This window comes from Nematostella vectensis, chromosome 3 (assembly GCF_932526225.1).
Source record: "Nematostella vectensis chromosome 3, jaNemVect1.1, whole genome shotgun sequence".
NCBI lineage: Eukaryota > Metazoa > Cnidaria > Anthozoa > Actiniaria > Edwardsiidae > Nematostella > Nematostella vectensis.
Window position 1 is genome coordinate 19630144 of NC_064036.1, and position 25893 is coordinate 19656036.

The 25893-nt window shown below is 41.3% G+C and overlaps 2 protein-coding genes across 4 annotated transcripts; one reads left to right on the forward strand and one right to left on the reverse strand.

Moving 5' to 3' along the window:
* The first annotated feature begins 339 nt into the window (after positions 1-339).
* On the forward strand, positions 340-16601 carry LOC5509003 (tumor necrosis factor receptor superfamily member 16). Of its 3 annotated transcripts, none has more exons than XM_032377840.2 (6): positions 340-459; positions 3100-3354; positions 3900-4098; positions 6843-7031; positions 8219-8487; positions 15384-16601. In XM_032377840.2, exons 1-6 carry the CDS (start codon positions 424-426, stop codon positions 15417-15419), a joined length of 984 nt encoding a protein of 327 aa, XP_032233731.2. In that variant the 5' UTR covers positions 340-423; the 3' UTR covers positions 15420-16601. The 3 variants fall into 3 exon arrangements, with proteins under 3 accessions (XP_032233731.2, XP_032233730.2, XP_048580903.1); XM_032377839.2 differs by lacking the exon at positions 15384-16601 and adding an exon at positions 8649-14012 and having other exon boundaries at positions 8219-8532; XM_048724946.1 differs by lacking the exon at positions 15384-16601 and adding an exon at positions 8593-8609 and having other exon boundaries at positions 8219-8532.
* On the reverse strand, positions 14876-24669 carry LOC5509002. Its single transcript, XM_032377838.2, has 8 exons — positions 24516-24669; positions 22708-22903; positions 21336-21977; positions 16362-17047; positions 16024-16146; positions 15708-15841; positions 15377-15548; positions 14876-15274 (listed from the first exon to the last, which is right to left on the reverse strand). The coding sequence occupies exons 2-6, from the start codon at positions 22854-22856 to the stop codon at positions 15708-15710; spliced, it is 1734 nt and encodes a 577-aa protein (XP_032233729.2). The 5' UTR covers positions 22857-22903; positions 24516-24669; the 3' UTR covers positions 14876-15274; positions 15377-15548.
* Between the last annotated feature and the right edge of the window lie 1224 nt (positions 24670-25893).

Below are 25893 nucleotides of genomic sequence, written 5' to 3' on the forward strand. Positions count from 1 at the left end.
TAGAATAATGTGCAAAATACAGTATAACTTAACTTATAGAATAATGTACAAAACACATACTTAAAATAATGTGCATTGCATGGTTATAAAACGACGTCTTTTTAGTACATTTGATGCATTTTCTGGAATTGGTGTAATGATATCATTTTAGGGGGCTAGCCCTCTCAACTTGAATACTTGTTCCAGTTAAGAAGGAAACGTTCCAAAAAGTTGATACTCGATATTTTTGTTTAAGTCAACAGTCGGCATATGTCCATGCTTGTCAGTAATTTAACCCGGCGTTTGATTGGTTTTTAGCAAAATCTTACGATATTGACCAATCGGAGCCTTAGTTTTAAAGAAGAACTTTTACGTCATGGCTCGAAGTCTCCCTCCGTCGCTAAATGTGAGATAGTTGAGATGTGAGGCCGGCGATGTGAGGCTATGTTTTTCATTTTTGCAGTTCTTATTTTGCCGGTGGTAAGTACATTCTATTTAGCGAGGATCATACTTGTTTGAAAAGCAATTTCTGCATTGCGATTTGAAGTATGAATAACTACCAGCGCAATCGCACCTACGAGCCGCCCACTTGAATGTATCACGGCGAATTATGTTAGCTACGAATTGCACATATACCGTCAACCTTTTTTCCATTTTGTGACGTTTATATGTCTAAGTACATAAAGCTTCATCACCAGGATTCAATACAAGGATATTTGCGACATTTTGATTGTAACAGAAGCCAGATAAACCGGTGATTGTTATTTAAAAATCCATGCATTTGGGTCGATGTCTATTCAATGCATATTTTAACACCGAAGGGCCCTGCAACTGACTGTTCTTTTGTTGGTTTCATCGTTATTTTAAATGCTTTGACTATTACTTACACCTGTAGTTGAGATTTTAGTATGTAATTTTGATAGTGGTAGGCGTTTTTATGATCGTAAAATAACTCAAGGGCTACTAGAAAGTTCTTCTATCTTTAAGATGAAATGTGCTAGTGGAACTATGTGAAATAATTTAAGTACTTACGTCGATTCGCAATTTACAGGTTTTAATCATTCAGACTAATGTTTAAACTTTAATTATTTGTTTGGGCTGAGTATTCATGCGTTTTTTTCCTCAAGGAAGTGTGTTTGTTTACAAGTGCCAAATGCTCTTCCTCGCTGTGTTCCGTGTTTGGCTAAAGATAATCTGGTATAAAACGCTATTTGTACATTGTGTATGTTAGACGGTTTCTCGTCCACCGAAGTGATAAAGAATCAAGCACACATCGTTGTTTGTTTGTTATTATATTGTATATGCTTTTTACAAGTACTGAGTACTTTGCTTAGAAAATGCAGAAAGTAAAATTCATCTTTCCCTAATAGAATGGTAATCAGACTAAAGGTGCTATTTAGAACTTTCTGGACCAAATCCATAAAAGTTATTTACCAGCTTTAGATTAATTGTAAAAGTCGAATCATCTTGTGTTACTGGATTATCATCTGGTATGCTTAAGCAAAACGTTTTATGTAGAATTGATTTTGCACAACCTACAGTGGTTTATATGGGTAACACATAAATGGCTGAATTCTGGTCACTGAAAGCCAGGAACATAAACAAAGCTTTTGATTTATTTAAGTTTGCTGATTTGATACCTCAAAGCGCTACAGGTTGTGAAAGATTCTCCGAATGATTCTCCAAATGCACTTAAGAATCCATGTGTCGTAACTTAATCAATCCTGGTCTCTATAGCCATTTGAGTGTTTCTAGGCAAATAAACAAGAATGCCAAAGCTTCCCTTGATATTTCCCAATTTCTTCACAGACCAAGCAAGTGAGCTTAATAAATCATTTTTTGTATGGCTGTAAATCTGTGGCTAGGAAAACAAGTCAACTTCTGCTTTCACACAAATATAAAGCAACTTATTGATAGATTTCATCAAGGGAGATAGCATTACCTATTTGCCTAAAGAAAGTCACACGTACAATAAACAGGAATTGTACGGGATAGAAAAGTTCAAATTCTGTATTTTGTGGTCTTTTAGACGTAATAGAATCATTTATATCCATCTGCCTAATGGAAGTGAAATCAAAACGTTGTGTTTCTGAAAACTACAGGTTTCATGGTTAAGATGCTTTTTTCATGCTATGTAGAGAAGAAACTTCGCTTTATTTTATATGGCATGATAGGGGAAATACATGCTTGTTTGGTTTGTATGTTTTTTATCTTTTGCTGTTCAAAGCTTTATTTCCATCTTATTTTTTAGCCAATTTTAAATCCTTTGTTATCACCTACAACTTTTGCTTTATGATCACTTATTGTTTTTCTTGTTCATTCTTGTTAATAGTGATAACCTAGAACTTACTTTCAACCATTTGATTTTGAGTTAGTTAAGATTAATTAACTCTTTATGGCTACTTGTTGAATTAAGATACTTTCAATTTCCTAAAATCAAATTGAGATACAATGACTCGCGTCCACCTCTGAAGGTTTTTCAAAATTAAGTTTTTCGATGAGGGTGTTCAGGCTCAGTCAAGATACGGAAGTAACTTTACACATGACAGGGATTAATTGTCGCAGCACATATGTAATTAACTCTGGAATTTTTTTAATTTTAGTAAAGCATTGATTTGAAAAGGAGGCTGAAATTGTTGTAGTGCAAATATTTTTGTGCATACAAATCAAATGTCTTGACCAACTGGAAAGTTAATAGCTAAAAAATTCACATGCATTTTTCATTTCCTTGTAATTGCCTTGATATTTGCGAATGTTAGCAAAGATCAGGATACAATGATTCTCAAAGAAATTGTAAGCATTCTGAAAACAATATTGGTGGGAAGTTGACAAGGGAAAGGTTGTTTAATAAAAAGCAACATATTGTGCAGCAACTAAACATAAGTTGATTAAGTTTATGCAACGTAAGTGGTGCTCTTTCCTGTTGTTATGAGTTGTTTTCACAGAAATGTTATATGTGCAATATTTTATTACCAGTACTGTTGCTTTAATGTATGGTGTATCAGCTTCAAAACAGCGTAGGTAAAGCATGTTTGTGTGCTCTTGTTTATATCAGCCGCCCTGCCCCCAGTCCACTTACTGACCCATAATTTTTCTTCAAAAGCTTTTTTGTTATTTTAGGTTGCAGCGGGATGTGGCCTGGGAGAATATTATAATAGAGGAATCTGTAAGCAGTGCTCCCCAAGCTGTCCGGGCAAGCAAATTATATTATATCCATGCACAGAATCCCAGGATATCAGCTGCCGATGCCCTGAGGGCAAGTATTGGGATACGGCCCTCCTGCTGTGTCGTCAGTGCATGGCTTGCAATGCAGGCCAATATCCAGTTGTTCAGTGCAAACATGAATCTAACAGAGTCTGTAAGGACTGCATGGAAGTGAGTAATTATAATTTGCTGAATGAGTATAAGTAAATTATACAGAATTAAATATTAAAGTAAAGAGCCTAAGAGATCAGAAATGACCATCTTTAGCGATAAACCCAGTCTGCTAGGGATTTAGGTCATTATCTAGTACTGAAATAAATAAACTGGAATCGACTGATGTACAAGATGTTATTCGATACGAAAGTGTTGGAAATTAGAGTTAATTTATTTACTGGACATGACCTATATAGACTAAAAGCAAGCTTAAAGCAACAAACTTGTTAAATATTGAAACACTAGAATTTGCCAGATGCTTGTGTGACGAATCTCAGTGTGTGCAGTTTTTGTGTTATTAACAAAAATCTGGCATGCACATTTTATTCATAGCATGACATCATCGTTAAGGTAAACTTTTACCTTAAATTCAGAGCTGGTGTTTGAATGCATGTGGCAGCAGTGATGCCAGCATGCTGGCCCACTCCTTGTTACTAGCCCTGAATTTCAACATTAGCTTTGTGTAATCCACCATTTAATGTGGCTTGTGGCCTTTGTTTCAGGGGACATATCTGAACAGCACCTTGGATATGTGCCTTCCATGTAGTCATTGTAAAGTTCAAGAGGTTGTGCTAAAGATGTGTGGAAAAGACTCAAACACAATCTGCACAAGAAATGTGCTTAAAAGCACAAACACAACAACAAAATCTACTACCGAACCTCCTACTGCAGCTATACAGATAAAACAAGGCGAGACTGCAGGTAGAGTGCTTAATATTAGATAAATATTAAGAGTCAAAGCCAACTAACCTGGGTTGTACCATTCCAAAATGGTGGTTTTGTTGGTAATGTAATACTGTCAAAAATGCTGTATTTTTAAAGGAGGGAGGCTTAGTAAGGTAAAATTACAAAAACAATCGTGTTGAGATTGTCAGTGTGTAACCAGTCAGTACAATAGTTACCCTGGATTTTATACACATTAATTTATTATCCAACAGGCCTGTACCCAGGATTTTTCTGGGGGGGGGGGTGTGCGGCATCTGAAAAAGTGGACCTAATTTTTCCGTGGGGGGGAGGTTCTCTGATAAAAATCTGACCACCCCTGAAAGAACAGAGGGATTTTTTTATGACTTTGCACTCTCCACGGGACGCTTATTGTCAGATTTGGCTACATACCAGAGTGATCTAGCTTGTGCTTTATAGTTTTGTCCACAGATAGCACGTCTACTGAGAACCGAAAGGACCTTCGGCCGTTGTGGAGGGGTGCATTTGCACCCCCTGCACCCCCCCCCCCCCCCCCCCCCCCCCCCGCAATTAGCTTAATCATAGCCTTCCCACATAGGATATTTTTTTGTAATAAACACACAGGCACAAGATATAGAATATAGTGATATTCCAATCGCTCTGGGAAAGTGAGACCCTCCCGCAAGATTTTAAAGATGCCACAATCGTCCACATCTACAAGAGAAAGGGCAACAAGCGATCTTGTGACAACCATAGAGGGATTTCACTTCTCTCCATCGCTGCAAAGATCTTTGCCCGACTGCTTCTCAATCGTCTCCTCAAACACCTTGAGCAAGGCCATCTCCCTGAGAGCCAATGCGGTTTCCGTGCAGGTCGAGGAACTGTTGATATGATCTTTGCTGCACGTCAGATTCAGGAGAAAAGTGTGGAACAAAATCAAGATCTCTATACCACTTTTGTAGATTTAACAAAAGCGTTCGACACTGTGAGCAGAGAGGGACTGTGGAAAATCATGGCGAAGTTCGGCTGCCCCGAGAGGTTCATAAAGATTGTTAGACAATTTCACGATGGGATGATGGCCCGTGTTCTTGATGATGGAAATACCTCTGCCCCTTTTCAAGTGTCAAATGGAGTCAAGCAAGGTTGTGTCCTTGCCCCTACACTGTTTAGTTTGATGTTCTCTGCAATGCTGACTGATGCCTTCAGGGAGACACCCCTAGGCATCCCCATCAGGTATAGGTGTGATGGAAAGCTGTTCAACCTACGACGTCTGAAGGCCGTCACTAGAGTCAAAGAGACTGTGATTCGTGACCTGCTTTTTGCTGATGACTGTGCCCTCAACGCCGTCAATGAGCATGACATGCAACAGGAAATGGACGCTTTCTCATCCGCCTGTGACAACTTTGGCCTCACCATCAGTATCAAGAAGACTGAAGTGATGTATCAGCCCGCCCCAGGAAAACCATATCAGGAACCAAACATCACAGTTAAGGGGCAGCGACTTCAAGATGTAGAAAACTTCACCTACCTCGGCAGCACTCTCTCCCGCAACGCCAACATCGATGCAGAAATCAACAACCGCATCGCGAAGGCAAGCAGTGCCTTTGGGAGATTAAGGAAGTCAGTCTGGGAACGCAGAGGCATCTCACAATGCACCAAGATCAAAGTGTACAGAGCAGTCGTCTTAACAACACTTCTCTATGGCTGCGAAACTTGGACCATCTACAGAAGACATGAGAAACTTCTCCAGCAGTTCCATCTCCGCTGTCTCAGAAACATCCTAAATATCCGCTGGCAGGATAGAATCACAAACACTGAGGTTCTGGAGAGAGCAAACCTCCCCAGCGTCATTACCACCATGCGCAAAGCTCAGACACGATGGGCAGGACACGTCTGCCGTATGTCAGACTCCAGAATACCCAAACAGCTGTTGTACGGTGAACTAAGCCGTGGAAGCAGGAAAGTTGGAGGCCAGCGCAAACGCTATAAAGACTGCATCAAATCACATCTGAAAGACTTCAATATCGACGTTTCAACGTGGGAAACTGCAGCATCTGACAGACCGATTTGGCGTAATCTGATTCACAAAGGTGCCATCCACTCAGAAAATAAACGCTCCAACGCAGCCAAAAACAAACGCCAAAAACGCAAGGCTAGAGCTGACCAACCTACCAATATGACCCCCTCTTACTGGTGTCCGACTTGTGGAAGGGGTTTTCTTGCACGAATTGGCCTTATAAGCCACCTGCGGATTCATCCCTCCGCCCCTTAGACATTGTTATACTGTCAGTATTGCTATGGTCATACTCGACTACGAGTTGACGAACAACATAGTGATATTTTGAGGAAATTACATGAAACATGTGCTCTCTAATATATCTTATCCGAGATTTTCTGTTTTGAACCAATCAAAAGAAGAAAGAACAATAGTTTTTCTTGACATAATTTTCACAAGGTTACCCAAGTTAGATTTGTCTAATAAGCCATATTACAAGTACTAATAAATCCTAAAACTCAAATATTCAAAAACGCTAGGCATCATTTAGTTTTAAGTGTAACTTATGTTGTAATATTTTGTCTTGACCAGTCAAATTTTGAATATTAACAAAGGCATTTTTGACATACATGCCTGCATATGCCGTTAGGTTACCTAGCTCTTACATGGAGCATTACTAAATTGGCTGCACTAAACTAAAGGTAGTTGAAGCAAGTGTCTTTCAGTGTGTTCTGCAAATTAACTCTCATATTTTGCTCTTTTAAAGGAACATTGAAGACCAGTGAAAACAAAAATGTTATTATAATAGCTGTTGCGTCGGTGGTTGGAGTGTTTCTGATTGCAATTGTTGCACTTTTATGGTGCGGCAGGCACCATAACAGTACTCCCCAAAGGAGAGTCCCTGAGACTTCCCAAACCATCATAGACGAGGAAATGGACTCTATTATAAATTCAGGTAAGTTTTAAAGATTAAATTTGTTGATGTGTACGTTTGACACTTAGGATCCAACCTCTTTGTTAATAAAAGACTTGGTGACTGTTTTGCTGTGGTTTACACATGTTTAACTGTTATAACTATGCTGTACCTGTTATCACTATGTTTGGTTGTTTACACATGTTTACCTGTTATCACTATGTTTGGTTGTTTACACATGTTTACCTGTTATCACTATGTTTGGTAGTTTACACATGTTTACCTGTTATCACTATGTTTGGTTGTTTACACATGTTTACCTGTTATCACTATGTTTGGTTGTTTACACATGTTTACCTGTTCTCACTATGTTTGGTAGTTTACACATGTTTACCTGTTATCACTATGTTTGGTAGTTTACACATGTTTACCTGTTTTCACTATGTTTGGTTGTTTACACATGTTTACCTGTTATCACTATGTTTGGTTGTTTACACATGTTTACCTGTTATCACTATGTTTGGTAGTTTCCACATGTTTACCTGTTATCACTATATTTGGTTATCTCATGTTTACCTGTTATCACTATCTTTTGTTGTTTACACATGTTTAACTGTTATCACTATGTTTGGTAGTTTCCACATGTTTACCTGTTATCACTATGTTTGGTTGTTTACACATGTTTACCTGTTATCACTATGTTTGGTAGTTTACACATGTTTACCTGTTATCAATATGTTTGGTTGTTTACACATGTTTACCTGTTATCACTATATGTTTTAACATGTTTACCTGTTATCACTATGTTTGTTTGCACATGTTTACCTCCTAAGTGCAGACTAAGTGCAGATGACCTTGTTATGCGTGCAAAGCAATTATTGTGAAATATGCTTTGGTGCTGGGAGACATCAGTCAGGGACTTGATATTGTTGCTTTGTTTGTGAGACTAACTGCAGATGGTTATGCTTGGCGTATGGTCGAGGATTTCACATGAAACAAGACCTTACAATGCACTCACCCTCTGAATGCTGTTTCTCTTATTACTGCCCTTCTCTTTTTGCCAGAATATGGCTCACCATAAACCCACACTTCTCTTTAGTTTTGAAAGGAATGTATCCCACAGAGTATTTCCTACATGGCTCAGTCCACAGTCAGTGGGTTTTTAGTGTGTAATATGTGATATATTTTTTTTTACTTAAGCTGAAATCCATTAATCCTTTTTTTTACAGATCCTGGCTTACATCTACGAGATCTTGATTATGAAACATTTGAGAATCTATGTAACCTACTCAATCCAGAGTCACTAAAAAACTGGAAGACTCTTGCAGGACTGCTTCGTTTGCCAATGCAGCAGATCAGAGTTTTTGAGATTGATAAATCTCAAGCCACCCAAAAATTGCTTGGCTACTGGCAGACTCAACAAGAAGCTTCTGTTTATAAACTTTATCATCTGCTTCTTGAAATACACCGAGATGATTGTGCAAGTCTTCTTAAAAAGGTACTTCTGAAGCATCAACAGTCTAGAGAAAGCGACAAAGTCTAGAGAAACTCTAGACTTTGTCGCTTTCTCTAGTCGCTTTCTCTAGACTGTTGATGCTTCAGAAGAAACTGTCGTTTCTCTAGACTTTGTCGCTTTCTCTAGACTGTTGATGCTTCAGAAGAAACTGTCGTTTCTCTAGACTTTGTCGCTTTCTCCAATCGAGCTTTTTGCCAATCGACTTTCTTTGTCCCATCTAGTGTACGTCCCATGTATACAGTTGACATGCAATTTGCCACTTTTTCCTTCCCACCAATCTGAATTGGGGAATCTGAAAAAGGGTTTAAGGGGGGCTACTTAAAAGTTTAGAGTCTACTGCAAATCCATGTCATTGTTGTGCTAGATGTGACAAAGTAGGATCGGTGCTTCCACATAAATTTTATTTAAACCTTTTTTGCATATGCTTGTTTAACGTGAAATGAAATTGAATGTAGCTTTTTGGGGGGCATCAAAATATATTTATAGCCGTTCAATCTCATGCATTGCTGTCCAAAGCTGTCTATATTCATTATTTGCTAAGAAGTCATACTTTGAGATTTAGTACTTGATTGTAAATGATGATAGTTTTGACATGGGCTAAGTTTTTTTTGCCTACAAAGAAAATATTTTTATAGATGGTACACATTTATTTTTCTAACCTATTTGTATTTTGCTTTTAATTTATTCATAGTTTTTGTATTAGCTTAGCTTGTTCACATTCCTATGATGCTATCTGTGGAATTCTTTAAGGTGGCACACACCCAGTTATTTACATTTATTTCAAAACTAAGAGCAAGCAGCAAATTCAAAAAATGGCTAAATTTAAATAATTTAGCGTGTGCAACCTTAATGTATTTTTTGTTTCCAAAATAATAACTGCTAATACAAGAAGCACAGAAGATAAACATAATAAGTAAATAGCATCTTTTACTGGGTAAATATAGTAAATATATATATATTTTAAGTAAGTACCTATGAAAACAAGTAAACTATGTAGTACATCCATCATGTCTAGTACTAGAGAACATTACAACTACGCAAACTGCAATGCTGGACACAACATTCGCCTTTTTGGCGGGATGAGTCAACTCGTGTTGCCGAGCATTGCATTTGTCACTTTGTCACTTTTCTGTCATTTTCTCAAATTTACATTTTTGAACACTCGTAAAATTAATCATTTTCTAAACCATCACAATAATGGAAATGATGCTTCCAAGAAAAGGAATGACTAATAGTTTAAAATATAATACAAAGTAGTTGTTTACCTTTTAATCGGAAATTCCGGAATGAGATCCCAGTTTTTTTCCGGAATGCCATAGTGGTAAGAAACAGCTTCCTATTTTCCAGAATTTACGGGGTGATTTGTGTACCATTTGCTTCTGTACCCAGAAATTCTATTATGTGGCGTAATTTTACCTTTGAACATCACATTTGTCGCACCCTTTTTTCCGCGCTGGTACCACTTAAAGCACAGTATAATTTTTTGGTACTATATAATTATATTAGTATTATTTATATTTCAAACATTGAAAGGCGGGTTTCAGTGACATTGTCTTGGGAAGAAAGCTAGTTGACTAACGATATGTATCGAGAAATCCGCCATTTTTAGGGACGCGACAACTAGTTTTGTCCAGCATTGTAGTTGGCAGAATAGGTGTTTTCAAAAAGGTAGTTCTAAACTGATAGAATATTTGTAAAATATTGGTGGCTAGCCAACACTTTACACGGCAATTTAACCAGACATTTTAAAAATAGTCTATTATGATTATATAAGTGAAATAACGTACTAACAAAGCAATATTTTGCTTTTCGATTTTCTTTTGCATCGTTGAGGATGATTTGTTAGCTTATTGTGAGCGTGACACAATCTTCCTAGAAGAGAAAGTCATGTATGACTTCTTCAGACCATGTTTATCCACCAAAATGTGAGAAAACGTCACCCAACACATCTTTGTTATTTGAAAAATTCATTATAATTTATGATAAGTATTTCTTGGTATATAACATTGCTAGTGTGGATACAGTGTTAACTTCTGTTGACATGATACGACCCCTTTGCATTATGGTTGGGGTGACCCTAATTCTTTAACATTCTCCCTATACTTATAAGACATTGGTGTGGCCCAAGAAAACAATTATCCCATAGAAAGTACAGTCTTGTAAATGTTACCATAACAGTGCCTTCCGTTTGGTATAAACCAGTGTGAAACATTGTCGGTAACCTGAAAACTGTGTGTCTATTGCTTAGTTATCAATTAGAGCCTAGATTCTGTGTTAATATATAACTAATGTAGTAATAGCTTAGTTTCATCTGCATAGTCGCAGTGCGAGGCACGCTACTCTGGCCACCTTGAATGTTTTAGAATGTTAGCCGTGAGAATACAAGAAAACGTACTGGTTGACTTTACCTTTCGTACTATCCGATTGACTTTACCTTTCGCACTATCCGATTGACTTTCACTTTCGTTCTATCTGATTAACTCTACCTTTCGTTCTATCTGATTAACTCTACCTTTCGTTTTATCTGATTGACTCTACCTTTCTTACTATGTGATTGACTTTACCTTTCGTACTATCTGATTGACTCTACCTTTCGTATTATTGATTGACTCTACCTTTCGGTACTACTGATTGACTTTACCTTTCGGTACTACCGATTGACTTTACCTTTCGTACTATCTGATTGACTCTACCTTTCGTACTATCTGATTAACTCTACCTTTCGTTCTATCTGATTGACTCTACCTTTCTTACTATGTGATTGACTTTACCTTTCGGTACTACTGATTGACTCTACCTTTCGTACTACCTGATTGAGTTAACCTTTCCTACTATCTGATTGACTTTACCTTTCGGTACTATATGATTGACTTTACCTTTCGGTACTACTGATTGACTTTACTTTTAGTACTAGTTATTGACTCTACCTTTCGTACTATCTGATTGAGTTAACCTTTCGTACTATCTGATTGACTTTACCTTTCGGTACTACTGATTGACTTTACCTTTAGTACTAGTTATTGACTCTACCTTTCGTACTATCTGATTGAGTTTACCTTTCGTACTATCTGATTGACTTCAACTATCGTACTATCTGATTGACTTCAACTATCGTACTATCTGATTGACTTTACCTTTCGGTACTACTGATTGACTTTACCTTTCGGTACTACTGATTGACTCTACATTTCGTACTACCTGATTGACGTTACCTTTCGTACTATCTGATTGAGTTAACCTTTCGTACTATCTGATTGACTTTACCTTTTGGTACTATATGATTGACTTTACCTTTCGGTACTACTGATTGACTTTACCTTTAGTACTAGTTATTGACTCTTCCTTTCGTACTATCTGATTGAGTTAACCTTTCGTACTATCTGATTGACTTTACCTTTCGGTACTACCGATTGACTCTACCTTTCGTACTCTCCGATTGGCTATACCTTTCGTATTATTGATTGACTTAACTTTTCGTACTATCTGATTGGCTTTACCTTTCGTACTATCTGATTGACTTTACCTTTTGGTACTACTGATTGACTCTACCTTTCGTACTATCTGATTGAGTTAACCTTTCGTACTATCTGATTGACTTTACCTTTCGGTACTATATGATTGACTCTACCTTTCGGTACTAATGATTGACTTTACCTTTCGGTACTACCGATTGACTTTACCTTTCGTACTATCTGATTGACTCTACCTTTCGTACTCTCCGATTGGCTATACCTTTCGTATTATTGATTGACTTTACCTTTCGTACTATCTGATTGACTTTACCTTTCGTACTATCTGATTGACTTTACCTTTCGGTACTACTGATTGACTTTACCTTTCGGTACTATTGATTGACTTCACCTTTAGTACTAGTTTTTTACTCTACCTTTCGTACTATCTGATTGACTTTACCTTTCGGTACTACTGATTGACTTTACCTTTTGTACTATCTGATTGACTCTACCTTTCGTACTATCTGATAGACTTTACCTTTCGTACTATCTGATTGACTCTAGCTTTCGGTACTACTGATTGACTTAACCTTTTGTATTATTGATTGACTCTACCTTTCGTACTGTCTGATTGACTCTACCTTTCGTACTATCTGATTGACTCTACCTTTCGTACTATCTGATTGACTTTACCTTTTTTACTATCTGATTGACTTTAACTTTCGGTACTACTGATTGACTCTACCTTTCGTACTATCTGATTGACTCTACCTTTCGTACTATCTGATTGACTCTACCTTTCGCACTATCTGATTGACTCTACCTTTCGTACTCTCCGATTGGCTATACCTTTCGTATTATTGATTGACTTTACCTTTCGTACTATCTGATTGACTTTACCTTTCGTACTATCTGATTGACTTTACCTTTCGGTACTACTGATTGACTTTACCTTTCGGTACTATTGATTGACTTCACCTTTAGTACTAGTTTTTTAATCTACCTTTCGTAATATCTGATTGACTTTACCTTTCGGTACTACTGATTGACTTTACCTTTTGTACTATCTGATTGACTCTACCTTTCGTACTATCTGATAGACTTTACCTTTTGTACTATCTGATTGACTTTAACTTTCGGTACTACTGATTGACTCTACCTTTCGTACTGTCTGATTGACTCTACCTTTCGTACTATCTGATCGACTTTACCTTTTGTACTATCTGATTGACTTTACCTTTTGTACTATCTGATTGACTTTAACTTTCGGTACTACTGATTGACTCTACCTTTCGTACTATCTGATTGACTCTACCTTTCGTACTATCTGATTGACTCTTCCTTTCGTATTACTGATTGACTTTACCTTTCGTACTATCTGATTGACGTTACCTTTTGTACTATCGATTGACTTTAGCTTTGGGTACTACTGATTGACTCTACCTTTCGTACTATCTGATTGACTCTACCTTTCGTACTATCTGATTGACTCTACCTTTCGTATTACTGATTGACTTTACCTTTCGTACTTTCTGATTAACGTTACCTTTTGTACTATCTGATTGACTTTAACTTTCGTACTATCTGATTGACGTTACCTTTTGTACTATCTGATTTACTCTACCTTTCGCAGACAATCAAATGCTTCGGTGCGCATCAGAATTTAGCGATTTCTCCTAACATTGAAGTTTGTGTCTTTAAAACAGTTGTTTTTACCTCCTTATTGGCTAAATTTTTTCCAATTTTCCTCGTGGTGGCAAGGGTAACAGGCTACGCTCTTAACGTGTTAGTTAGATTTCGTTGAGTCTGGTGAATTCGCGCCTCGTGTTATATAGCCAGGGCTTTTCTGGTAGGTTAAAGGAGACTTTTTACCGACCAGTCTATCTGGCCACAGAAATGTAAATAGTGACTAGAATAGCCACCAAAACACGGTATACCATGTATTTGAAGGTTGTCCATCTCGGAACCCCAAGATGGATTCCAAATACCACATTATTTTAAGGGCTGTACGTCTTTGATTATCGTCGGAATACTAATAAATAAATATTTTATGGATGCTAGCGTTTTCTGGTGATAGTAAAGTGATGGTCACGATGGTCGTTCATAGCAATCATCATAACGATGGTCTATCATAGCAATCATCATCACGATGGTCATTCATAGCAATCATCATCACGATGGTCATTCATAGCAATCATCATGATCACGATGGTCATTCATAGCAATCATCATCATCACGATAGTCATTCATAGCAATCATCATCATTACGATGGTCATTCATAGCAATCATCATCATGACGATGGTCATTCATAGCAATCATCATCGCCACAGTGGTCATTCATAGCAATCATCATCATCATCACGATGGTCATAGCAATCATCATCATCATCACGATGGTCATTCATAGCAATCATCATGATCACGATGGTCATTCATAGCAATCATCATGATCACGATGGTCATTCATAGCAATCATCATCATCACGATGGTCATTCATAGCAATCATCATGATCACGATGGGCATTCATAGCAATCATCATGATCACGATGGTCATTCATAGCAATCATCATCATCACGATGGTCATTCATAGCAATCATCATCATCACGATGGTCATTCATAGCAATCATCATCATCACGATGGTCATTCATAGCAATCATCATCACCACGATGGTCATTCATAGCAATCATCATGATCACGATGGTCATTCATAGCAATCATCATGATCACGATGGTCATTCATAGCAATCATCATGATCACGATGGTCATTCGTAGCAATCATCATGATCACGTTGGTCATTCATAGCAATCATCATCATCACGATGGTCATTCATAGCAATCATCATGATCACGATGTTCATTCGTAGCAATCATCACTTACAGGGGCCTGATACTAAAATGACTTCTATGTTTGACTTTGATACTAAAATTACTACTTTATTTGATTTTGATACTAAAGTAACTACTTTGTTTGATTCTTATACCATGACTAGTATGTATGTTTTATATGCAAACACGACTACTTTGTTCGATTTCTGTACTGAAATGACTACCCCATCAGTCATCTTAATGTCTCCGTAAAATGCCCCCTGCCTTGATCTTTTTCATACATATCACCAAACAACACTCGTCACTGTCGTCTCGTGTCACAAATCTTCCTCTGCTCACGTAATAAGTCTACAGCCGAGTGCTCAAAGTTGTACTTGACGCTAAATGAGGTTTTCCATGGACTTTGCTACCATCCTCTGTTTTAACGAGCAACTGTTTGACGCGAGAACTAACTCAAAAACGACAGTAACATGAAGAAACCTGAAACAGAACATCTTTAAGTTACTACGCACAGCATTTCATTTACTGGTCTATTCAACATTCTACGACATGAAGGATTTTATTCAATCACGTGACACGAACCTTGCAGACTGTTGAATGCTGTATACACGATCCAAAGTGCTAAGCATGATGGGAAGAGTGACGCTAGAACACCAAACGTCCACGGCAAGCCCAAGACTGACGTCAGCTTCATACACATGATCGGCAGGATGTTGTTTTGGTTACCACTGCTTGTTCTCAACCCACGCGCCGCCTATTGGACAAATTTTACTTTTGCAACATTTTTGTTTTTTTAACTTCTCTTTGTTATAAATGTTGGAAAAAAATTGTATCAAAATTAGGTAAATAAATTGGAAGAGTTCGTAACCGAAATGTTCCTTCCCTTCTTTTCTTGTATGATAATTTGACTTACCTAACGAGCGAGGCGAATGTAGAAAAGCGTCCTTGCCAGAGATAATATGTTCCAAGATAACACCAGGCTCACCGGGACAAGGAAGGCGAAGATCAAACCGAATCGGCTTGTGATATAGCAGAATTCACCTTTACCTGACAAAGGATGATCAAGTCTTGAATATTGCTTACAAATTTTGTGCAGCGAATTTTATTACCCTGGACGCGACCAGGTTTCTCCTTTACGTGAAAACTCTTCTATTGCAAACACTGGTCACATAATCCAGACCACATAACAAATTTAACACTTTTCTCGAAAGAAACTATCCTTGTCCTACCATAATCAATGGCTCCAGGGACTGTCAAATCGATGACGACAATGGCTCCGACGAACGCAGCCGGCAACAGCCACGACAGGCACGAGTACACGAGCATAGAACGCTGAGGCTGCAGTATTGCCTCTGCAATATCAAGAATGGTGTTGTTGTCAAAGGCTTCCTAAACAGCTAGCCAACCTGACAGACAGAGAGACAGACAGACAGACAGACAGACAGACAGACAATGGTCCCGGAGCCCTAGCAAAACACATTTGTAGAAGTGTTTCACACAATACGTCTTCGTGCGTATCCAGTTCTTATCGCTGTTTTGGGAGATTCAAGACATAACATTGTGGTACCTGTTTGTCCGGTAAATGTCCGGTGCACGTCATACGCCATCACGGCCATCCAGGCGAAGCCAACGAGAAGGAAGTAATGTATTCCAATGGCAATTGCCTTGCACAACGCTCCCGATGTTGACATGGCAACCATAAAAAACAGCACGTGGAATGCTAGCAACGCAACCGACAAATTCATCTGGATTTTACCCGGGAGATTCCTTAACTCGGGGAAGCGAGCGTAGATGACTAACAGGACAAGAAGGGCAAGAACAGAGATAGAGCAACCAATACAGGTCATTATACCAAGTACCACGCGATCCCCAGAGCGATGAAGTCCCTCACTTCCTCCAGCTTGTCCCTCGGATTGAATGCAAACGACGATGACGTCACCAGAAACAAAGTACGAAGCATTTGAGAGCAGAACCCCAAGATCATTTAGCTTTAAAGTACTATTGCCATATATGGTGATGTTAGTTTTGTTATACGTCACATGGGTGCAGTTGTCATGGCGATGGTGCACAAATGAGGGGGTGTGAAAGGCCGAGCTATTGTTGCTGTTCCCATGGTGATCTGTTAGCTTGTCTGGTGAGTAGACCACTCTGCACACGCCACGAAAAGGGTCGTAGACTTGACTTGTTTCACACGATGGTCGGGCCAATTTAGTCGTGGTTATGGAAGACGATGAAGACAGGTAATCAATTTGCCTTTGTATAAAAATACACACACCATTTCAGGAGACGCAAATGGCGATGGAAAATGCTAACAAAAATATCTTAGGTCTCATCATATTTCTACATAAAACATAAAAAGTGAGGATAAATAAAAATTAGGATAAAGTGCGATGAGTTGATTCATCATATCATTATGTAATATGTTCATGCAAATAATTGAAATATAATGACATCGGTCAGCCTTAGAACCGTCATTTGCCTTTCGCCATTTACACAGTCAATAATATAAAATTACTGGCCTTATTGTTTAAAATGTCCCCAAACATTCAAAATCTCTGTGCAACTGACAGACCCAACCATTTGGCTGTTGAAAGGGGCCTACACCATTATAATTATCCGGGTGGAGAACGGGCATACACCATTATAATTATCCGGGTGGAGAACGGGCCTACACCATTATAATTATCCGGGTGGAGAACGGGCTTGCACCATTATAATTATCCGGGTGGAGAACGGGCCTACACCATTATAATTATCCGGGTGGAGAACGGGCCTACACCATTATAATTATCCGGGTGGAGAACGGGCCTACACCATTATAATTATCCGGGTGGAGAACGGGCCTACACCATTATAATTATCCGGGTGGAGAACGGGCCTACACCATTATAATTATCCGGGTGGAGAACGGGCCTACACCATTATAATTATCCGGGTGGAGAACGGGCCTACACCATTATAATTATCCGGGTGGAGAACGGGCCTACACCATTATAATTATCCGGGTGGAGAACGGGCCTACACCATTATAATTATCCGGGTGGAGAACGGGCCTACACCATTATAATTATCCGGGTGGAGAACGGGCCTACACCATTATAATTATCCGGGTGGAGAACGGGCCTACACCATTATAATTATCCGGGTGGAGAACGGGCCTACACCATTATAATTATCCGGGTGGAGAACGGGCCTACACCATTATAATTATCCGGGTGGAGAACGGGCCTACACCATTATAATTATCCGGGTGGAGAACGGGCCTACACCATTATAATTATCCGGGTGGAGAACGGGCCTACACCATTATAATTATCCGGGTGGAGAACGGGCCTACACCATTATAATTACCCGGGTGGAGAACGGGCCTACACCATTATAATTATCCGGGTGGAGAACGGGCCTACACCATTATAATTATCCGGGTGGAGAACGGGCCTACACCATTATAATTATCCGGGTGGAGAACGGGCCTACACCATTATAATTATCCGGGTTGAAAGGGGCCTACACCATTATAATTATCTGGGTGGAGAACGGGCCTACACCATTATAATTATCCGGGTGGAGAACGGGCCTACACCATTATAATTATCCGGGTGGAGAACGGGCCTACACCATTATAATTATCTGGGTGGAGAACGGGCCTACACCATTATAATTATCTGGGTGGAGAACGGGCCTACACCATTATAATTATCTGGGTGAAGAACGGGCCTACACCATTATAATTATCCGGGTGGAGAACGGGCCTACACCATTATAATTATCCGGGTGGAGAACGGGCCTACACCATTATAATTATCTGGGTGGAGAACGGGCCTACACCATTATAATTATCCGGGTGGAGAACGGGCCTACACCATTATAATTATCCGGGTGGAGAACGGGCCTACACCATTATAATTATCCGGGTGGAGAACGGGCCTACACCATTATAATTACCCGGGTGGAGAACGGGCCTACACCATTATAATTATCCGGGTGGAGAACGGGCCTACACCATTATAATTATCCGGGTGGAGAACGGGCCTACACCATTATAATTATCCGGGTGGAGAACGGGCCTACACCATTATAATTATCCGGGTTGAAAGGGGCCTACACCATTATAATTATCTGGGTGGAGAACGGGCCTACACCATTATAATTATCCGGGTGGAGAACGGGCCTACACCATTATAATTATCCGGGTGGAGAACGGGCCTACACCATTATAATTATCCGGGTGGAGAACGGGCCTACACCATTATAATTATCTGGGTGGAGAACGGGCCTACACCATTATAATTATCTGGGTGGAGAACGGGCCTACACCATTATAATTATCTGGGTGAAGAACGGGCCTACACCATTATAATTATCCGGGTGGAGAACGGGCCTACACCATTATAATTATCTGGGTGGAGAACGGGCCTACACCATTATAATTATCCGGGTGGAGAACGGGCCTACACCATTATAATTATCCGGGTGGAGAACGGGCCTACACCATTATAATTATCTGGGTGGAGAACGGGCCTACACCATTATAATTATCCGGGTGGAGAACGGGCCTACATCATTATAATTATCTGGGTGGAGAACGGGCCTACACCATTATAATTATCCGGGTGGAGAACGGGCCTACACCATTATAATTATCCGGGTGGAGAACGGGCCTACACCATTATAATTATCCGGGTGGAGAACGGGCCTACACCATTATAATTATCCGGGTGGAGAACGGGCCTACACCATTATAATTATCTGGGTGGAGAACGGGCCTACACTATTATAATTATCCGGGTGGAGAACGGGCCTACACCATTATAATTATCCGGGTGGAGAACGGGCCTACACCATTATAATTATCTGGGTGGAGAACGGGCCTACACCATTATAATTATCTGGGTGGAGAACGGGCTTGCACCATTATAATTATCCGGGTGGAGAACGGGCCTACACCATTATAATTATCTGGGTGGAGAACGGGCCTACACTATTATAATTATCCGGGTGGAGAACGGGCCTACACCATTATAATTATCCGGGGGGAGATCGGGCCTACACCATTATAATTATCCGGGTGTAGAACGGGCCTACACCATTATAATTATCCGGGTGGAGAACGGGCCTACACTATTATAATTATCCGGGTGGAGAACGGGCCTACACCATTATAATTATCCGTGTGGAGAACGGGCTTGCACCATTATAATTATCCGGGTGGAGAACGGGCCTACACCATTATAATTATCCGGGTGGAGAACGGGCCTACACCATTATAATTATCCGGGTGGAGAACGGGCCTACACCATTATAATTATCTGGGTGGAGAACGGGCCTCGTCATTATAATTATCCGGGTGGAGAACGGGCCTACACTATTATAATTATCCGGGTGGAGAACGGGCCTACACCATTATAATTATCCGGGTGGAGAACGGGCCTACACCATTATAATTATCTGGGTGGAGAACGGGCCTACACCATTATAATTATCCGGGTGGAGAACGGGCCTACACCATTATAATTATCCGGGTGGAGAACGGGCCTACACCATTATAATTATCTGGGTGGAGAACGGGCCTACACCATTATAATTATCCGGGTGGAGAACGGGCCTACACTATTATAATTATCCGGGTGGTGAACGGGCCTACACCATTATAATTATCCGGGTGAAGAACGGGCTTACACCATTATAATTATCTGGGTGGAGAACGGGCCTACACCATTATAATTATCCGGGTGGAGAACGGGCCTACACCATTATAATTATCCGGGTGGAGAACGGGCCTACACCATTACAATTATCTGGGTGGAGAACGGGCTTGCACCATTATAATTATCCGGGTGGAGAACGGGCCTACACCATTATAATTATCCGGGTGGAGAACGGGCCTACACCATTTTAAATATCCGGGTGAAGAACGGGCCTACACCATTATAATTATCCGGGTGGTGAACGGGCCTACACTATTATAATTATCCGGGTGGAGAACGGGCCTACACCATTATAATTATCCGGGTGGAGAACGGGCCTACACCATTATAATTATCCGGGTGTAGAACGGGCCTACACCATTATAATTATCCGGGTGTAGAACGGGCCTACACCATTATAATTATCTGGGTGGAGAACGGGCCTACACTATTATAATTATCCGGGTGGAGAACGGGCCTACACCATTATAATTATCCGGGTGGAGAACGGGCCTACACCATTATAATTATCCGGGTGGAGAACGGGCCTACACCATTATAATTATCCGGGTGGAGAACGGGCCTACACCATTATAATTATCCGGGTGAAGAACGGGCCTATACCATTCTAAACATCTGGGTGACAAACGGGCTTACACAAACACAATGTACGTGCTCATGTCGTATTTTCATATATCTTTTCAATTTACCCCCCCCCCCCCCCCCCTATTTTAGAAATACTGGGTCCACCCCTGGCTAAGTTGATAATTTTGTGCGATGTTATCAGCAAATCTGGCGCTGTTTGCGCGGTGTTATCAGCAAATCTGGCGCTGTTTGCGCGAGTGTTTACTCACGTTCCGGTAGATTGGAAGTTGAAGAGAATTCTAAGATCCGGGATATGCGGGTGCGCCCCGAAGGGACATCTTCGACAAGACAACTTGTCTATGCGAACTGCTTGCAGTAGAGCGCAGTGCGGATTCTTGTAAATCGTGCATGAGAATCTATTCAAATCTAGGACTACAACTGGCAAGGAGTACCTCTCACAGTACTTTCTACATTCCTTGACTTTATTGTGGCCATAGGAATAAGTGAAAGCATGATGTCTTTCCTTGCAAAGTCTTCCTTCGATTATCCCAGACGTCTTGGGCATACCCATGAGGATGGTACAATTGTTTCGGACGAAGCTGAGAAGGTTGTCTTTTATGGAGCTGAGGTTCGCCGTTGTGGAACAGTCTGCGGTTGTAGTCCAGTAGCTGGTGTTTCTTGCACCGTTACACCTCGCGCAGAACACGTTTCTGTAGCTAATGTTTTTGTCATGGTCAAAGACGTGGAGGTTACGAAGTAGATCGTACGGTCTACGTAAGATTTCGCCGTGTGTTTCCGAACAGAGTCCGTCTAGGTATTGATCCGTGCCCTTCGGACAGGAGTTTGTGACAATATAATGATTGGAACATACTTGTTTGACTTGAGGTTTCTCGGACAGCTTAGCCTTACATCTAGAATATACAGATAGTAAGGTATACTTGACAACAGGAACTTTACCAGTATCATCTCCTTACCCCTATTACAAACCTTGTCGTCAACATCAAGTATCATACATATCCTTTAACACAGATACCATCAGCATCAGTCATTTGAAACAAGCGCCACCACCACCACCACCATCATCATTACCAGCATACTCATTACCATCACTATCATCATCATCATCACCACCACCACCACCACCACCACCATCATCACCACCACCACCACCACCACCACAACCACCACCATCACCACCACCACCACCACCATCATCATCATCATCGTCATCATCATCACCATCATTATCATCACTATCATCACCATCATCATCATCACCATCATCATCATCTTCAAAAACACCACTAATATCACCTTCACTTTAACCGTCATCAACCAACATCAAAAACACCAACAGCAATATCTTCATGGTCATCGTCATCATCACCGCAACCACCACCATTACCTCCATTATACCTCAAAACCACCATCATCTTAGCCGTGACATCGAGCACAACCATAAACAGCAGAGCATCAACCATAAACAGCAGAGCATCAACCATAAACAACAGAGCATCAATCATAACTATCTTCACAATGACTATCATTCATTTTTTCGAGACATGTAATTACTTAGAGACTTCATCATTTCTTAGAGACATGTCATTTCTTAGAGACTATATCCTGTTCTTGATTACTCACACTTTTCTGTAGTCATGGCAACAATCTCCGATCTGCAGGCAAATGCTATCGCAGTAACACAACGTTTCAATCTGGAATCTCTCGCTATGTACCTCACATCGACCTAGACACGTCAGCGAGGGGATTTCGAAGAAGCAGTTGCCAAACATATAGAGTGTCTGATTTCTCAAGTCTTCACTACTGACAGATGTGTTTCCTTAAACAGGGACAAAGACACCACAGGTATCAGTAAGGCACTCTGCCACCTTAATGTACGTCAATGCTTCCATTTAGATGGTTACTACGTTAAAAAAAGAAAACACCCAAAACCAAACTGAACCCTTGAATAAGTAAACTTATCAAAGCTATCAACATGCCCATTTTATCGTTCTAGATTTAATCATCCAATATAATACAATAATCTATCTTGTAATTTGAAATAGTAACGTTTTTAGAATATTCGTTCATCTCCCTGCTTGCTAGTTGATTTCATGGTTTCTCTGTTTACTAAACAAAGGCATAAAAGAGAGTACTAAAAAAAGACTGGGACTAACAAAAGATAGATAGATAATAGATTAGCTTGCGAGACGGCTCTCCTGTGTGTTTTTGTTGTTCAGGATCCCGTGGCGCAAACAATCAAGAATGGGGGGAGGGGGAAAGGGAGGAGAGAAGAAAGTAGAGCCGGCAGGAAAGACCGGTCTTGAGTCATGCAATCCTCCGACACGGTTGGACGACTTGGGTGACTTTACTTTGACAATTAGCTGTCAAATCTAGCCAATAGCAGACACAGAACATAGAAATAAAGGTTTCTGTGGTATGAAAATTCTCCAGGCACTTGAGGAGAATTCGACTACGACAAAAATAGATTGCGCCGGCCTGTACCTACCGTAAAATGTAAACAGAGTTTCAAAGTCATGTTTGGGGTTACAGGTAAAGCGCAGGTAGCTTCAACAGAAAATATTTGATTACCGTCTAAACGAGACGGGAGCCGCGGGACTTTTGCAAATTTATGCGAAGAAATAGGATCCGATTGAAAGTTACAAAATCTGCAGACTTATCAAGCCATAGATGCAACACATGTTCAAGGAGCAGACTTATCAAGCCATACATGCAACACATGTGCAGACTTATCAAGCCATACATGCAACACAAGTGCAAGGAAATAAGGAATCTCCACAGATTGCACAATTTTGTTAGTTATACTCTAGCGGAGGCCAGTTTAAAAGATTTGCAAACTCTTCGAACGATCGTTTGTTCCACATCATCCTCGGGGACCCAGGGCGTCGCGGAGATCGGGCACACAGGGAGCGCGGCGCGAGAAAGAAACAGTCTCGCGCGCTTCCTGTGTGCCCGATCTCCGCGACGCCATGGGTCGAGGATGGTTCCACATCCAAGTCCGCTTCAACGCTAGAAGTTTCGTTGTAGTCGCAAGTACGTTATTTCCCTGTAAACGTTTATCGATTGCAAGCTTTTGCACTTTATAACGAATTCCGAATCTTTTATCCTTGATATTACTTCTGTTATAGCGTCGTTTAAGCATTTGGCGGTCAATATTTCTTTTTGTCTGCTGTATTCACACATTTCTGACAAGGTGATGACAGAACATCGCAACCAGCCAATCAGCGATCTCCGTTCCCCAGCGAACGGGAAGCACGACTCAAGACTTTCCCGCCGGCTTTCCTTTCTTCCTTGATTTTTTGGTTGCCACAGGAATCCCGACATCTCCAAAACAAGAATTTCCAAATAAACCCATTGGAGAGCCGGCTAGCAGGCTACAATAGATTGGTACCTCTATTTTAATTTAAAGCAGCAGTAAGAGTTATATGTACCTCGATAGCACTTTGAGTGGATCGGCGGCAGCAGATTAAGCAATGATCGATCCAATGGTAGACTTGGTGGTGGTGGTGCTACTGGAGGTGGTGGTGGTGCTACTGGGGGTGGTGGTGGTGCTACTGGGGGTCATGGTGGTGCTACTGGGGGTGGTGGTGGTGCTACTGGGGGTGGTGGTGGTGCTACTGGGGGTGGTGGTGGTGCTACTGGGGGTGGTGGTGCTACTGGGGGTGGTGGTGGTGCTACTGGGGATGGTGGTGGTGCTACTGGGGGTGGTGGTGGTGCTACTGGGGATGGTGGTGGTGCTACTGGGGGTGGCGGCGGTGCTACTGGGGGTGGTGGCGGTGCTACTGGAGGTGGTGGTGGTGCTACTGGGGGTGGTGGTGGTGCTACTGGGGGTGGTGGTGGTGCTACTGGGGGTGGTGGTGGTGCTACTGGGGATGGTGGTGGTGCTACTGGGGGTGGCGGCGGTGGTACTGGGGGTAGGGGTGGTGCTACTGGGGGTGGTGGTGGTGCTACTGGGCGTGGTGGTGGTGCTACTGGGGGTGGTGGTGGTGCTACTGGAGGTGGTGGTGGTGCTACTGGGGATGGTGGTGGTGCTACTGGGGGTGGTGGTGGTGCTACTGGGGGTGGTGGTGCTACTGGGGGTGGTGGTGGTGCTACTGGGGATGGTGGTGGTGCTACTGGGGGTGGTGGTGCTACTGGGGGTGGTGTTGGTGCTACTGGGGGTGGTGGTGGTGTTACTGGGGGTGGCGGTGGAGCTACTGGGGGTGGTGGTGGTGCTACTGGGGGTGGTGGTGGTGCTACTGGTGGTGGTGCTACTGAGGGTGGTGGTGGTGCTACTGGGGTTGGTGGTGGTGCTACTGGGGGTGGTGGTGGTGCTACTGGGGATAGTGGTGGTGCTACTGGGGGTGGTGGTGGTGCTACTGGTGGTGGTGGTGCTACTGGGGATGGTGGTGGTGCTACTGGGGGTGGTGTTGGTGCTACTGGGGGTGGTGGTGGTGCTACTGGGGGTGGTGGTGGTGTTACTGGGGGTGGCGGTGGAGCTACTGGGGGTGGTGGCGGTCCAGGGTCTGGCGGATGTGGCGAAGGCGGTACCGAAAACGTTGTCAGTGGTGATGCTGAGTCAGTAGAAGCAAAGGGCGGCGATGGTTGAGGCGGTGCGGTGTCCTGCTGTTCAGGCCACGGAGCTAAGCTCCTTTCAACACGAAAGATTAAGCCATTTTTTCCTGGTTCAAAACAAACAAAAAATATTACAATTTCTTCATCCCTGAAAGATTAGGTGATGCAATAAGTTTCAATTATTAAACATTGTGCTCACTACGTTGATTCTGATTGGCTAAGGGCGCGTTTTATTTTGAGAATCACGCAATCTGA